This window comes from Chaetura pelagica, unplaced genomic scaffold, assembly GCF_000747805.2.
Source record: "Chaetura pelagica isolate M959 unplaced genomic scaffold, ChaPel_1.0 scaffold7, whole genome shotgun sequence".
In the NCBI taxonomy this organism is placed as follows: Eukaryota; Metazoa; Chordata; class Aves; order Apodiformes; family Apodidae; genus Chaetura; species Chaetura pelagica.
In genome coordinates, this window is record NW_009953920.1 from 2361876 (window position 1) to 2378751 (window position 16876).

Genomic DNA, 16876 nt, shown 5'->3' on the forward strand with positions numbered 1-16876 from the left:
TGCTAATTTTTTAAACTCCTTTAACCAGCCCAGTTAGTACTGGACTTGTTTTCCTACACGGTGCTACTGCAGGGGCTGGGACTGTGAAACCTAAATCAAGCCCCCAGTCTGAGCAAGACCTGGTATGTCCCAGAGGGCTGCAAGTACAGAGCCAGGCTGGTGGACCACACAACCTAGAGCTGCTTTGGCTGGCTGACCCACCAGACGTAGTCCTTTCACACAGAAACACGGCCCACAGCCTTTGGATGGTTCCGTACAGTTCTGCTGTAAGAATCTGCCATGATTCCAATTCAATGCGCTATTAACTGCTACCATAGCCTGTACTCATGATTGTAAACACCTTGATGTAGGGGCACTACCCTTTCACGTCAGCTTTGCATGGACACCTTCAAAGCCAGGTAGAGGTACAAAAGTGACACAAGCAGCAAAGAGAAAAACTGTTCACTCATGCAAGCACTTCCTTATCAGAAACAGTGTTTCCAAATCCATGAGACTTTTCTTGGCGATTCACTTTCAGCTTGACTTTATTCCAAAATACTCCTGCCTTCCCAGCCCAGCACAGTCAAGTAGCCATGGGATGAGTCTTGTGAGGAACAGCCAGTGCAGATTGTATTTTCATTCAGTGTTGGATTGCAAACTGTAGAGGGATGGGTGGGGGAAGGGGGCGGTGAAGAACAAAACCAAAAAAAGCCGACATGCATTATTTAGGACAAATGGACTTGGTTATAGATCCTGGAGGTGCTATAAAATTGATGGATTACAGGCTCAACATTTTTGGGATTTGAGCTGTCTGGCTTCCACTGTACTTCCATTGTGTCAGCTCCCCCCTCTTTTCATTGCCTCTTTGCTGGAAACATTGCACCGGAGCACAAGTGAAGTGAAGCAGGTCCTAACGAGACCCAGCAGCTGCCTTGTGTGGCTGCTGTGAAACAGCTGGAAGGGAGTAATATAATCACCCTTCTGTTACCAGTCAGCTGCATATCATAAGCACCTTCCTTGGGTGCAGGGAACCTGGAGGCAGCTCCTGTGGTGATGTAAATGCTAATTGAGCCCACAGCATGCTGTTTTGTGCCCCATTTGACATACTAAGCACTTGTTGTTCTGTCCCATGAGGATGAAGTGGACTGAATGGATATTCTGCATTGCTTTTAATACAATGACACTCATGTTTCATTTATGTGCAGGAGGGGTCTTTGCACTGGTTCCTGTAGCGGAATTAATGGTTTCTTGGCTTTTTGATCTGTTTCTCATCTTTTGTGCAATAAAACTTCACCATGGTTTCAGTCAGCCCAGGTCTGGAGTGCTCACATTTGGGATGTTGGATTTTTTTTCTTTTCCTTTTTTACAGAGAAACAAGTTGGGTGATGGGGATTGTTTTCCCAAAAAAACAAACTCACCTGGACTCACACCAGTTCTATATTTTTCTGTCTGTGGTTACTGATTTAAAACCAAATTTGATGGAAGAATATCTAGTAGGTCACAGTAGAAATCATTGGAATAAAAATTCAGTAGCTTATTATCACAGGTCATAGATTGTAGTGGAGAGAGCACTGTTTGAATGTATTTGGAGCAGGAATAGGTGCTTCTTAGAAAACAAACAAATTCAGGAGTATGTAAATACTGGAGACAGCTGAGCATCAGCGTTAAGAAGGTGATGTGGGGACGGGTTGCTTGTTACCAATTTTAATACATGTCCTTGGTCGCAACAGTTAACTTTTTTGAATATGAGTTTCCCCTCCTAAAAAGTCATCTCACTACCCTGTTACAGTACTTTAAAGCCCCACCTTGGAAAGGGCTGTAAACAGTCAGAAACTGGGTCTGCTGATTCACCAAATGTCCTTTGCAGCTGTTTTGATAGCATGTTTTTTGCTGAGGTGAGGCAGAGTATTACAGTAGTTTGCTGGCTAAATACTGCGTGTGACAGAGTCAGTCTGTATCAGAACATTCAAGTAAAGATCATAGAAGGTAAGTCTTCAGAGCAATTATCTGTTTGGCACAGAGGAACATATAGCATGCCAGCTGCATGGATGGATCAAGAAGAGATCCATTAATGATCAGAGGTGCAAAGGGTGGTATTGGATGTCTGCTCGGAAAAAAAGAAATAAATTAATACATATAAGAAACTAAGTCAGAAACAAAGAATAGTTGCTACCTGTGTAGGTTGCTATGCTGAATATCTAGCATGACAATTCATTTACTCTGCATTTTTATATTCCAGGTTCAGGTTCAGTGGTCGTATTCTTGGCCTTGCTCTCATTCATCAGTACCTGCTGGATGCTTTCTTCACAAGGCCGTTCTACAAAGCACTACTAAGGCTGTAAGTATGAGCGTGCAGCCTTACAGAAACCATGCAGAAACAGTCATCCTGCAGTGAGTTCTACAGAGACACAGGCCCTCATGAAGTTGCTTTGAGTGTTCTGACCTTCAAGTCCTTTCAACTGTTGGTTGGTCTGTGATAGAAAACAAACATGTTTTAATTTTCCTTCACTTTCTTCAAGAACTTTCCCTTTGTAAATACTGATTATGTTGATTAAAAAGCATTATAAGGATGACATTTAGGAACACACCTTTAAAAGTACTGACCCATAATTCCAGAGTTTACTACTGGTGAAAAGTTATCAAAGCAATTAAAATTATATGTGTCCTACCATCTTTGATAAAACGACAACAGCAATGAAAAAAGACTGGGGTCATAATAAGAAAAAGATGTATTTTCTTAAGCCTCAGTGAATATTTCATGCTGGTCTTCTGTCTTTTACACTAGTAAGCAGAAGCTACCAGTAATATATTACTTTCAATGTCATGTTAATGAGGTTAACTTTTATTGACAATCTGTCCCTCTTTAATTAATAGACTGCAGTAAGACAAGATACATTAAATTTGTAAAAATAAGAAAAGCAGTAAGTCAAGACTGCAATTCAATTACAAGAACAGAACAAAGCTTAGCTAAAATAGTTTATCATTTAGGATGATTCCAAATCAGAAAAGGTATTTGTGTTAGCTGTCTTTTGAGTTCTTCAACTGTATTTAAATACTGGGGTCCCAGTACTCATATCTGTACTGTATCTGAGCTAATCTGGAAACAGCCTGAAACCTAGAGTGCTCCCTGCATCCTTATTGCCCCTTCAGGGGATGTGAAACCAGACTTCTCTTAACATCCACCTGCCCTTTCAGCAAACAAGGCTGGGTCCTTATGAGCAGAAATGTAGGCTGCCTGGTCTGCCTTACATCAGTCTTGTGTGCTTACCTCAAGGATGATAGATACATGGAAGCAGCCAGGCACAATATGGCAAGGCCCTTCCGCACGGAAGGTGAGCATCCTTGAAGATGCACATAAAATCGAGCCCCTGGGGTGCCTTCCGACAGCAAATGGTGCAGGCAGCCAACAGCTTTGGCCTTGAGCCCAGCCATGCAAAGCAGGCAGTTGCAGAACTGCTTTAGGAGGGTCTGGGTAACAGGCTTTGATGTTAACAAAACCAAGCAAACACCAGTTTTATGTTGGATCTTCGGCATAAATTTGTTCCCGCTCTTAGCAGTAAGTCATCCTGCCAATAGTTATGGGGTCATCTATTCAGCTACTTCTCTTTTTCTTGCCTCGCAATCAGGCCGTGTGATTTAAGCGACCTAGAGTACCTGGATGAAGAGTTCCATCAGAGCTTGCAGTGGATGAAGGATAACAACATCACTGATATCCTGGATCTCACCTTCACAGTGAACGAGGAGGTGTTTGGACAGGTGAGCACAGCTATGCAAAACATCTGAAAAGCAAATCTGAAGCTGACAGAGTTGAGCACGATGAACATATTTCTGTCAGGAGAGATCCTTTAACCTTTCAATAACATTTTCTTCCCCTGCCTTCTGTTTCTTTCAAGCCACCTGTTTCAATGCAGATGTTTATTCTTAGAGTGTATAATATAAAATTCCAGCCCCCCTAGAGGCCTATTGAGCCACACACTGATGAGCATGAGGAATTCTCTGAAGTGGAGCTCTGCTCTCCAGGGTGCAGTTCACACAGATGTGGCATTCTGTGAATGCAAGCAATGTAACTTAAAGCTGATGTGACTGAAAGGGCAGAGGGGTCTCACCATTCTTTTGTCTGGTGTCTCCCTCTTAGATTCTGTGTCTCTTACTTGGCTTGTACCTACTTAACAGCTTGGTTTGCACATCCACTTATTATGCTTTCTGCCACTCAACTCTGCCTTAGTCAGACAATTCTTTTAAACCTAACAGAGCTGGGTAACTTTAGCTTTAAATAGGGTACAACCCTGGCTTAAGTGCAGACTGGCAACCAGAACATGTGTCTTCTGGGAGATTCTTTGGCTTGTACCAAAGCTTGGGTGCTCTTTGCTGTTGTAACCCATGCTAGAGTGTAACTGTCTCTGGAATGCCTTGAAGGGACCCAAAGCAATATTCAGACCAAGATTAGGGGCCTCCAAGGAGATACTGGAAACTAGAGATGCTGAAGAGCTAGGCTCACCAAGTACTGCAGAAGCTCAAGGGGTGGGAGTTTAGTTGTGGAAGGAGCAGACACACAGTGTCAAAGGGAGCAGAGAGATCAGGTGGAATATACAGAGAGTGGCTCTTAACCCTTGAAAATAAATTTGGCAGGAGGAGTTTGCACAGAGCTAGGGGAGAGTTAAACTGGTTTCTGCAGGGAGGAATTCTGGCCCTGAGAGTAAAAGGGCTGCTCCACCAAAAGCTTGAAAGTAACAGAATGCAAGCAAGACTTCAGGGGGTGTTTTCAAAACTGAATTTAGTCTGCTTATAGTACAAGGTCATGAGGGGTGAGCAAAGTCAAGGGTGGAAGAAATGAAAAGGATGGGGCAGAAAAATTGAAGTAAGAAGCCTCAGTAGGAAAGGTAACACTCTTTTTCCACAGACTTAAATGTAAGGGTTTTTTTCACTGACTTTGAGCTGAGAGCTTGCGTGACATTCAACTGACAGTACAGTGGTTTCCCTGGAAGGTATGGCCATGTAAGACAAATACACAAAGACAGATAGAAACATACAGACCTATTCACAAAGACAGATCAGACAAGTTTGTATTTACATTGGAAGACTACAAAAATTACTAAGAATCTCAGCCTGAATTGGCCTGATGCATCTGAAGGTAACACTTGGCACACTAATTACCTGGTATGCTTTCCCCAAAGAAAAGTGCTAGACACTGACATAGGAAGATAAAAGATGGCTCCAAAGAGAATTAAAAAAAAAATAAAAAGAATCTGTTGTAGATAGTGTGGTATAAAGGCAAAAGAACACTAAAAGCCAGACTTTTATGCCAGTTCACATACTGTTTAGTACTTTATTTCATATGTACTAGATACTAACCTTACTAGATCTAGTGATGGGGAAAAAAATGTTTCACTAGGTGAATTATGACTTTAAGAATCCAAGAGTCCTAATTGAAAGTGAGTTTTTTCCTCCTTCTGAAATTTGTTAAGTGCTGACAGCAGAAAGAATGAAGAATGAAGAAATTGCAGTCACATTTTATGCTCACAGAAGGATCTCAGTTGGAAATTCTTGCATGCCAAGAGTATCTGACCACTTAAATATCATCAGAACATTGCTTTGCTGGATACACTTGCAAGTGTAGATCACAGTGGGAGCTCTGCTAATATTTGGGAAGCTGGATGTCAAGCCTTGGGTGAGGGAAACAAGAAATAGCAGCTTTTTGAGGAGCTGTGTGATGGTTAACAGCCCTTTTGTCCTGCTTCCACAATGATGTTATTATGGACCAGTCACTACCTCTTTCATTTTTTCTTTCTTGTCTCATCTCTTACATTTATGTAGCTTTTAAGCCTTTTGGGCCAAATCCTTTTTCTTGGTACCTTCTTTATGAGAATTTACTTCTGAGAAGTGCTGGCCTTCTTGCATGCTGGAGCCCAGAGCATGACTGTAATAGCAAAGCTATGATGTCAAACCAAGCATTACACATTTTTACTGATGGGGACTGAATGCCAGTTTGAGAATTTCACTTACAAGACAGAGAGAGGTGCCATTTGCTTGTACTTTCTCATACTTTTACCCAGTAGAAAATGTTCTTCAGGCCTGTTTCTGAGCTTTATATGTGGATACATCCTGTCTCTGAGCCCTGGCAATTGCTCCAGCCAGGTAAAAGGAATGGACTCGATTGGTTTCAATGTCTCCTTGCTACTCTGAAACCTGATTCTGAATTCTAGTTCACAACTGTGGTTAATGCCATTTTGAACAAGAAAAAAAATAAATAGACACATCATTACTGATTGCCTGCCTCCAATTCTAGGTTAACTACTTTTATTTCAGTTTATATAGATAATGAGAAGTTAGAGAACTCAGCAGCAACTCTAGGTGCTTGTATGAAGTCTTGTTGGAGATCTAGAACATCTGAACTTACAGTCATGCTTAAAGCTAGACAATATTTAGTCTTTGGTTTTGACAGATGTATCTTAATGCCACACAGTCTTGAAGAATAGAGCATGGCAGCTGGGCCAGGGTCTTACCCCTGGGTGATGCAGCATTGCTTGTATAATGGTGATAAAGTGACTTACAGTTGGGACTTTAACCTGAACCAGCTAAGGGTTCTGAACTCATTACATCCAACCTTACTTGTTCCTGCTGTTTCTCAACAAAGCTACAGATTAGGTGACTCATTGAGTGTTTCCATAATTCATAATATCACAACAGGTCCCTCAAGCAAAGTGACCTGAATACTTCATGTGCTGTGTGTTGTCTGTTGGGCTAATAAATAGTATACATAATAGGTAAATAGTACAAATGATGATTATGTATTCATGTAACTTATGTACTATCTGTGCTAGACATCATTGTTATAGCAGCAGAAAACTGAAGAAAGCAAAACATTCTTCCTTTTAAATCCACTAGAATGGGAGAATAATTGCAAGATAAATAATATTTTCTGTCACATGTGAGGAGCATGTGCCTTCTGGGTAGAATCTAGATTGATTCCTTAAATCCCTTCTCACTTTTAAGCCAAATAAATTAACCATTAAAATGCAATTAAATGCTGTAGCTCTTGGTTTAAAAAAAAATAATAAAATGAAAAAGTTATTTCACGTACAAACACTTCTCAGGTTTGGATAGCTGATACAAAACTCTAAATCCCACAGTCACTGTTCATCATCTGTGCAGAGTGCTGTAGAGGTCTTGATTAGGTAGTGTAGCAGGAGTATTCCTTTTGTGATAATGTCTTTGGATATTGGCATTTCTGAGTAAACACGTTCATTAGCACTTGTTGCCTAGAGAGACCAGATATCCTTTCCAGCTGGCAAAACAGTCTGCCTGTTGCAGTACCCTGTGTGCCAATCCATCCTGTAGTTTCCCATCCATGGATTGGATCATCTACAGCACGTAGCAAGCTGGTTTGGTTGTTGCCCTCTTTGCAGCTCCTAGACCAAAAAAGGAGAGGAGAAGGATCCAAAGGTGGGCCTGAGTGGCACATTGTACATGCCTTGTGGATGGTGCTCTCCAAATCAGTCTTTGTGTGTCCAATTTGGAGTAACCTAAAGGTCAGTCCAGCTTCAGCTGGGAGTAAGGCAAGGTCCCTCATTATCCTTTAGTTTCTACTAAAAATGGACAAGAGGCCAGGAGGCCTGAACTGGGAATGTGGCTGTTACGTTTTTCACTTTCATTTTCAAACGACAGCTTAATTTTTAAACACCATGTGATCCGTAGATTGCTATACCACTGTTTATCATTGTTTTGTAGGTGACAGAGAGAGAGTTGAAATCTGGAGGGGCAAATACAGCAGTGACAGAAAAGAACAAGAAAGAGTACATTGAGAGGATGGTGAAGTGGCGAGTGGAACGAGGAGTGGTTCAGCAAACAGAGGCCCTGGTCCGTGGCTTCTACGAAGTAAGTAACAAGTCTTGCTTTCCTCATCTGAATGAGATGACCCCATGGGTAAACTATGCTGTGATACGAAAGAAAGCTGTGAATAGTTGCACATTTCAGTGAGGAGCTGGTGTGATGCACTTGGATTTGTAGGGACTCATTCCAGTAAAATTGGTCCTAGGATGCATGGTATCTTTGCTCATATTTATGGATGCTGTTCTATTATTGTCCCTGGATTTTGCTAATTTATCTCTGCTGAAGACCTGGGTCTTAGAACACCCTTCTGGCAGTGTTGCTACAAGGACTGCCAAAGGCTGGACAAAATCCTGTTGTGTGCAGATTATGTCCTGTCACTTGTATAGTTTCATTCTCATCAGATCTCACGTCATCATTGTTTGCAGCTCAAAACACGAGCAGACACCCCAAAGAAGAGCACAGATTAACCAGCAGAGGAGAGAAAGTTAGCTGTCAGCATGCAGACTTTGTCAGAATAAAAAGCTGGCCATCAGAGCCATAGGTTTACAAGACATGGCATCTGCTTTATTTCCAGTCTGAAACTGTGCTAACAGGTGTGTTTTTTTTTTAATTCTAGGTTGTATGGCTTGCGCTTGTCTCTGTTTTTGATGCCAGGGAACTGGAACTGGTTATAGCTGGCACTGCAGAAATAGATCTCAATGACTGGCGTAACAACACAGAGTATCGTGGAGGTAAACTGCCTGCTGATGCTCAACATCTTGACTCTTCTCAGTCTAAAACATGAAAGACTTGATCCATCATTTCCTTCTCTTTCCTGGGGGAAATGCCCAATTTTATTGAGGAAGCTTTTGTGAAGAATAGCTCATGAGATAAAATAGGGAAGAGATCAGGTTTGGATCAACAGATGTAATAATGTTGAAGGCACTTCTGCTACTTCAGATTTTACCCACTCAATTCCCACCAATTGAACAGGAGTTTTGACTATTAAGGATTGAAAAGGATTTGCACAATTAGATAAATAGGTTACTTACTCAGATGGCTGTGAATGAACTCCTGGCCTCACAGTAGTGTCACAAGTCCTTTTGGCTTCAGCAGGGAGCTGAATTCAAGAGCTGAATTTCACAGCGTCCAGATACACTTCAACAAAATACAGATCTTGCTCAACCATCCCCTCAGCCTAAGCTATGTCAAGTTGGATGTGGGTTTTTTTCCCCTTCTTCTCTAATGCTTGGCCTGGTTTTGCTTTAAACACTGAACATGATTTGTCCAGGCTGTCTTGGATGATGTATGCATGAGAAATCCACCAGTTCTGCACTACAAAAGGAAAGTCCCTGAGGTTCACATATCTTTCCCTGAAACACAAGTCTTTGCTGCTCACTGCCCAGCCTTTGTGTTACCTTGAAATATGCAGCTTAGCACAAGCAAAGATTGTCCCCCGGGATATTTTCCTATTTTTTTTTCTGTGTAGCTATTGAAACATACTCAGCCTGGGTTTATGCTGGCTTTCACGAGCACAAACCAAGGCACAGAGCCTCTCAGGTGGGAGGTTTGCCAGGGAAGGGCTTGTGGCAGCAAATTCCTCTCCATATGCTGAACACTGTTGCAATCCGAAAGAGAATTTATTTGGGAACCAGAAACTGTTAAGTCATTAGGACTCACACGGTGTGGCATATTGCAAATGGTCTTTTGTATGTCAGGCAGGTAACCCCAGTTCTTGCCAAGAGGTTTGTGGGAGGCCAATGTACCTCAAACAGATACTTGAGTTTCAGGGTTTAAATGAGTTAGTAATATTATAGTATCCACAGCCAGGACAAGATGGGTGCTGGGACCTACTGCTCATCAAGAACAATCAGGATCAGGGTTAGATCAGGATCTGTTGGACAGCAGATGTACTGCCCCGTGCTAGTGGGAGCATACTTGGATGTTATGCTTCCCGCTCAGAGAGGGCCATTTTAATTTTTCTCTCTTCCTTCTTTGTTTAGGTTACCATGATGGACACATAGTAATACGGTGGTTCTGGGCAGCAGTGGAGAGATTTAACAACGAGCAGAGGCTGCGGCTGTTGCAGTTTGTCACGGGAACATCAAGTGTGCCCTACGAGGGCTTTGCAGCTCTCCGAGGGAGCAACGGGCTGCGGCGCTTCTGTATAGAGAAGTGGGGGAAAATAACCTCCCTCCCAAGGTATGTCCCAGATAGGCTGTGACAATAGAAGTGCTTTTTTTGCATCTCTCTGCAGTGGAAGGTAATTCATGCAGTACGGGCATCATAAAACAGCAAAGAAACAATTATCAGTTTGATGTGTCATTACTTTCAGAGAAAAGTGTTCTCTTTTGCTGCCTTTTTGATTTGGAGGTTCAGTTTAAGCTACTTTGAATCCTGGGAAATGAGTAATAAAGATTTCCATAGGTCCAAACCTAGTTCCTCTTTTTTTTTTTTTTTTGGCTGGAACAAATCCAAAGCAACAGGAGCCTGTCAGATGATTCTGTTCCTTTTACTTCCAAAATAATAGGAAAAATACTTACAAGTTTACAGACCCATGAAGGCCAGAACCTGTTTTGGAATTTTGGCCAGAGATCTGAGTGTAGTCCCTTCATTTGCTCTGATGGTTCCACTTTTTCATCACGAGGAAGCTTAGTGAAGAGACTTCAGACCATGTGGTGGTAATGCCCAATTTGTTAAATCTAGTTCACTCAGCCAACTAGGAGCAAATGAGCCATAATGTCATACAGAGTCAACAGACTTCACAGTGCTTTCCGAGGGGAGGGCTCATCTTCCTTTTCAGAACAAAGGGACTGGGGCACAAAGGGTGGTCTGACTTGGCTAAGGCCACCCAAGAGAGCCATGGCACAGCCAGCAATACATTCAGCTTTGAGTTCTGCTCCAGCACTTTATCCATGACCAGCACTCATCATTCCTCACCAAAGTGAGTCACCTTTTCTTGAATGTCCTTACTGTTGCCTGAGGCTCTGCCTCATTGAGATTATTACAGATCTTTTTTCCATGGGGCAGCTTCTCAGCACTTGTGAAATTCTTTTGTTATGTGACTCTTTGACATAACATTTGCCTTCCAAAGGATGCTTTATTCCTGTTCTTGTTACTTGCTTTCAGCTGCAGTCCAAAACAGGCTGCTTTCATGGCATAGAGCAAAAATAATAGAATCATAGAATGGTTTGAGTTGGAAGAGACCTTAAAGATCATTTCGTTTCAAACCCCCTGCATGGGCAGGGACACTTCCAACTAGATCATGTGTCTTCTCACATAACTCACGGATACATTAAGTTATGGGTCTGGTTCATTTTTCTTGTTATTGCCATCCATGATGTTTACCCAGGAGCATACTGTAAGACATGGACTTGAGCAGACCTCCAGAGTCCTCTGCAGAGGGAAAGTTCAAGTGTGGTCACAGTACAAGCATGCTCAAGTCCATGCTTTTCCAGTGGGGAGACATAGGGTGCTGTATCAGCAGACTTTCTGAGCTGCTTATGTGGACTCCCTCTAAAGTCAGGAAAAGTGAAGTAAGTGTTTTTAAGGCACAATTCATACTGCCTGGACACAGGCTTTTAAAATTGCTCAGTTGAATCACACCTGGTATATTCTGATTTATGTCCATCAATTATAAAGACTCTACAGAGACTATATAGAGAACTAGAGCCTATGAGAAAGGTAGATGTAGGCCCTGAGATTTAAAGACAGATGAAAATAGGTAAAGTCAGTGAGATTCTTCATGCCCTTGAGCTTCAGCCAGCAATGTGGAAAGAAGGGCTGAGAGCTACAGTTTGTTATGTGTAAGCCCTGATCCTCCTTTTGCAGCCTATTTATAGTCTGGTTCTGTGTGAGGGTTTTGGAGCTTACCAAGGGCATTCCCACCTGTAGACAGGCAGCAAATGGAAGTCAGAGACTTGTGCAGCATTTCAGCAGAGATCTCTTGCATTCCTTCTGGGATGGAAAGGGGCAAGAGGAGAGGGTGGACCTTGGCGTGTGCACAAAAAATGCCCTGGGCTGACCCATCAAGTTGTGAAAAGGTAATTGGCCTCTTTCTGCTCTGCTTAACTTTCTTTGTGATCCTAAGCAGTACTTATGACCCAGATTCAGTTAGCCCCGAGATATTCATAGTAACAACTTTATGTTTGTCTGCTGATCACCAAGCTTGTTGCACTCCCTGAAAGAGGCCTCTTTTCCAGGTGAAAGTTGTTAGCACCTTTCAGAAGTCTTAGAGCTCTGCATTCATTTTAGCCAGGGGAAAGAGAAACAGCACTTGCTCGGGGAATAAACACAGCTTGATCACTGTGAATTATTACCTGCATTTTTATAAAATTATGGGCTGCTGCCAAGTATACACAGTGTTAAGAAATACATAAAACACACAGGCTAAACCTGGAGGCTCCCTAAATCCTTAGTTAAGCAACTAAATAAATGTTATTTTAAACTTTTTTTTTTTTTTTTTAAATGCCTGATTATGGCTTGCTCACGTTTATTTAGATTTACTTACATATTTACTTAGACTTAGAGGCTAAAAAAAAGTCAGATGTCATATCCTGTAGGCCTTTTGGCCCCTGCGATATGAGTGTAACTAATTTTACCTGTTTAAAAACAAATGACAAAAAAACACAATAAACCCTTGTCCTTCTAACAATCCCTACAGTTTCACGGTGAGAGTTAGCCTGACTCCACCCTTTCAAAGTCCTAGGAAAAAAAACAACAAACAAACAACAAAACAAAAAAGCCCAGCTTTCTCATGTCTCAGCAATCATCAGATTTAGTTGTGTATGTGCTTAGGTGTGTATTGCACATCTTAATTACTGGCCTTAGTTCTGAGGCCCTAACCCAATAAACGCAATGCTGGGAGAGGTGTTATGAAAGTTTGCATGAAGCTGATGCATTTGGCTTTCCTGACATCCAAGTAGATGATGGGTCACTGGGGCTAGGTTAGTCTGCCCTTTGGTTTTCAGCTGCTTTGCAAAGTATCAAGATAACTCTTAGCTCTATCAGAAGAATCCAGGACTCTCTTTGCACTCCCTCACTCCTGCTCCATGCGGCTGAAGTAGTAGGTGACTCTCCCTTGCATCTTGTCCTTGTCCTTCAGCAATGGAGCATGGAACTGCCATTTGTTTATGGTGATCAAAGACTCAATAACACTCTTGCACTCCCAGAAAAGAGGCATGGTGTAAATTTCCAAAATGCGACACTTTTCAAAGAGCAACCATTGAACATAATGCCTGGAGTGCTGCTTGAAAGCACTGAGGGTAAGAAAGACTTTTTCAGGAAGGCTGAGAATCTGGTAGCTTCATTCTGAATTGGTGCACTTCTTCATCAGTACCATTTCCCCTACACAGAATCATAGAAGGGTTTGATTTGGAAGGGACCTTTAAAATCATCTATTTCCAATCCCCTGCATGGGCAGGGACACCTCCCACTCGATCAGGTTGCTCACAGTCCCATCTAACCTGCCCTTGAACACTTCCAGGGGTGGATAATGGTGGTGTAATATGTTCATGTAAGAAAAATAAGAGTTAGATTTCACCAGTGGTTTATGTCTGGACCATGTGTGTGTACCAGGCACATTGTTCCTATCTGTCTTTTCTTTGAGTCCACACACATTAGAAAGTCAAAGTACTGTACAGCTCAGAGATGCTGCTCTAATCCCAGATCTCTAGATGATGACCCTAAAGCAGGTTCTAAAGAGATTGCCAGATTTATGGATCTGTCAGTGTAAATCAGCAGTGTGGTGTCTTCCAAACTGATGTAGCTGGTTGTATGAAATAACACTAAATAGGTAACAGATTTGACCACTTGTTCATCAGGATTGAGTTTTACTCTCCCTATCTAATATACCAAACTTTACCTCAACATAAAGGAATTACATATTTTACTTCTTGAAACTGGTTGCCTGAGTAGGGATGATAGAGAATTCTTCCAGCTATAGCCTGTTCCAAAGCAGGAAGCCTCTCTTCACTTTTCCTGGATCATGCAGATACAGAACCAGCTTTAGCAGCAGTTTCATGAGAACTTGTTCTTTGTTCCCCCCACCAAACATTAATGGACACTGGCTTTCTAGCTGGAATAACGTCGCTTCATCTGATATTGTGGGAGCAGAACTCCTGACCCAAAACAAACCTGTGCAAAGAACTAGCAGTGTTCTCTGCCATAGCTGTAGGAGACAACAGTTCCCTTTTCTTAGAACTGCAGCCTGCAAGTGTTCAGTGCCTTCAAATGCCATTGTCCCATCTTCTGGTTGTGCTTCTGACCTGGCTAAAACTTCTGTCAGCTCCAAAGTTATTTCTCGTGGAGTATCAATCAAGTAAGAAACTCCGCATGTATTCCAGTGGTTCAAACAGTGGCATTTGACACCATGAATTCACTTTCCTCATCAGTGCTGAGCTGCAACTACCCTTTCACCAAAGGAGATTTTCATTCATCAGAGTAATATTAGTGATTACCACTATACACTCTCTGGTTTATATATGCTAGAGATATATGCTAAAGATTACCAATGATAGTAAATATCTGATCTTTTGTAAGAAAATTCTGTCCCTTTTTATTGGATGATCGAGTATTTAATCATCTCAAAATCCCATCTAGTAATTCTAAAAATATTCTGTATGACTACAAAGAATAATTTTCTTCTTTCCCAGTGGACTGAGTGTGTGTACTGTGCTGTCTTCTATCCTTTATCTCCCATCCCTCTCCTCTTTCCTCTTTTCTCACATACAACAAAAACACCATCTACAAATCTACATTCATTAATTAAGCAGTGGTTCCCATACAGCATATAAGTGTTCCATCTCACAGACAAAAGGGGCAAGAGTTGATACCTGTGGGTCCTGAGGTTGAACAAAAAAGGGCTTGTGGGCTTGAAAAGGAGAATTGCCCAGTATTTGCCTGACAGGCATGGTTAGGTTAGTATGCAAGTCTTATTTTAGTTGATAGGTTTGAGCTATAAATAAGACAGGAGGGATTTCTGTGCACTTACTGCCTTTGGACTCTCATTGTTATGGAGATTAAAGGAAGTGACAAAGAAATGATGAATGCAAAGATCTTAAAAGCTTATACTCATCATTTTTAGAGAGAATTCTTAAAAGAAAAGAAATCGTGCAGCACTGTGAACAGTGAGCAAAATTAAAGGTTCAGACCCACCAAAACTACTTTGAACAATAAAGACAGACTGCCAGGAATAATGAAATTTTAAGTGGTCCATTTACTGCTTTACTTACTGGAGGATGAGGGCACATGAGGGTCAGAGTTAGTTTATATTACTTTATCTTGCATTTTCTTCTAGAGAAGCCAGAATCCTTTCCATAAAAGTTCTTCCCAATCTTAATTTTTCTTCCAGACTTCTCACTCTGTGAACACCCTCTCAAATGTCAGCAGGCTTATGTGGTAGGAGGCTTAATCTAGGGAAGAATTTTCTCATTGCACAGTCTGTGTCTTGCACTGCTGATGTAATATTTTCACCCAAATATGTGCAGCAAGCCCAGTACTACAAAACAGCAAGTGTCTCCTGGGTCATGCTTACTGTAGACACTCTCACTGGGATCAGGAGGAGTTTACCCCTTTGGAGGAAAAGGCACAGAGTTAGGCAACAGTGGATATTATGGAAAATATCCTTGCCTCTTTATTGCCCTGTGTACTGCAGTATCACACACAATATGATCTAACAGACCAGAGGCTGAGCAATTTCTCTTCAGTCTGGTTTGGAAAATAGTTCTCAGCTTTGAATTTTGAGAGGCAAAGGTGCTATTCTGAGGAGAGAGAAAACACTGAATGAGAAGGAGTCCTAATGAACCCTCTCTCTTATTTTAGGTGAGGCAGAATATCGGAACACAGAAGTTCCACCTCAATGTGAGGAAAAACTTCTTTACTATAAGGGAGAGGGAGCACTGGAACAGGCTGCCCAGAGAGGTTGTAGAGTCTCCTTCTATGGAGACTTCCAAGACCTGTCTGGGTGTGTTTCTGTGTGACCTGCCCTAGGTGATCCTGTTCGGGCAGGGCTTGCTGGACTCGATGATCTCCAGAGGTGCCTTCCAACCCCTGTGATTCTGTGATTCTATGTCGTTCAGTTACGCAACTAGACACCATGTCTGACCTTTACAGCAAAGAACCAATTAGACCCATTGCTGGATGCATACCAGACAATTTTGCACATAATTATCTTGTTGTAAGATTCAGTGGGCTTCACTGGAATCACTGGATTTGCAGTAGGCCCACATTAGTTTCACAGACCAGAATTTGAACTTAGGTTATTCCCTGGGCAATATATTGTGTTTTGCACCTCAAGTAGGTAAAAGTGCAAACCTAACCAGCACAGGACTCCTGAAAATTAGTTGTATTTTTTATTTGATGACACTTTTTGGAGTGAAAGGACTTTTTACTACAAAATTGTTGAATTGAAGAATACGAGAGTGTTCCTTAGCAAAATACTTCTGTTTTTCTAGACGTCAACTCTTTCTTCCTTTCTCTGTAATTGTTTCTCCCCATAATAAATTCCTTGACACCTTCTACAGAGGAATCCACTGCCATAAATCTCCTAATAGGGAAAGGAATGGATCTTTTTTTCTGAGTTTGACTAGGTCAAGAGTGACTAAAATCAACAGCATTGCATGGTTGTTTCATAACCAGGATGAAATGAGATAGATAACAATCAGTCAAGGTGAATGTCTGCAAGAAAGTAAACACCAGAGTCAGTGGCTGTGGATATGTCTGCACCACACAGTAGGATGCACGACAACGATGTCTGAGATGCTATGGTCTCACACAGTTAAATGTGCCAAGGTTAAGTGCCATACAGAGAAATTACTTTAGGTTCAGCAAAGTTGTATTAGCAGAAGCCACACCTGGGCCACCATGACTACACTTCTTTCAGTTCTGGAGCCAGGCAGCTGAGCTCCTCAAGACCAGCTGTCTCTGAATGGTGTTCTCTTGCCTATGAGAAACACATTCTGAATGGACTACAAGAGTCCTTCAGCTAATTAACTCCCAGTGGTTGATAGTGTTGGCAATGGATTGCAGAAACAACTTACACTGCCAGAGATTGCTGAGATAACAACAAACAGTGCAGGGCTACTCATGG

The 16876-nt window shown here is 41.8% G+C and overlaps 1 protein-coding gene across 1 annotated transcript in view; it reads left to right on the plus strand.

The window, feature by feature from the left end:
• HECW1 (HECT, C2 and WW domain containing E3 ubiquitin protein ligase 1) overlaps nucleotides 1-16876 on the plus strand; it is a 179916-nt gene that overhangs the window by 161004 nt on the left and 2036 nt on the right. The window contains exons 22-26 of the mRNA XM_010001546.1: nucleotides 2219-2317; nucleotides 3606-3735; nucleotides 7708-7854; nucleotides 8426-8540; nucleotides 9792-9990. Of these exons, the coding sequence (XP_009999848.1) occupies nucleotides 2219-2317; nucleotides 3606-3735; nucleotides 7708-7854; nucleotides 8426-8540; nucleotides 9792-9990 (690 nt within the window). The remainder of the gene's footprint in view (nucleotides 1-2218; nucleotides 2318-3605; nucleotides 3736-7707; nucleotides 7855-8425; nucleotides 8541-9791; nucleotides 9991-16876) is intronic.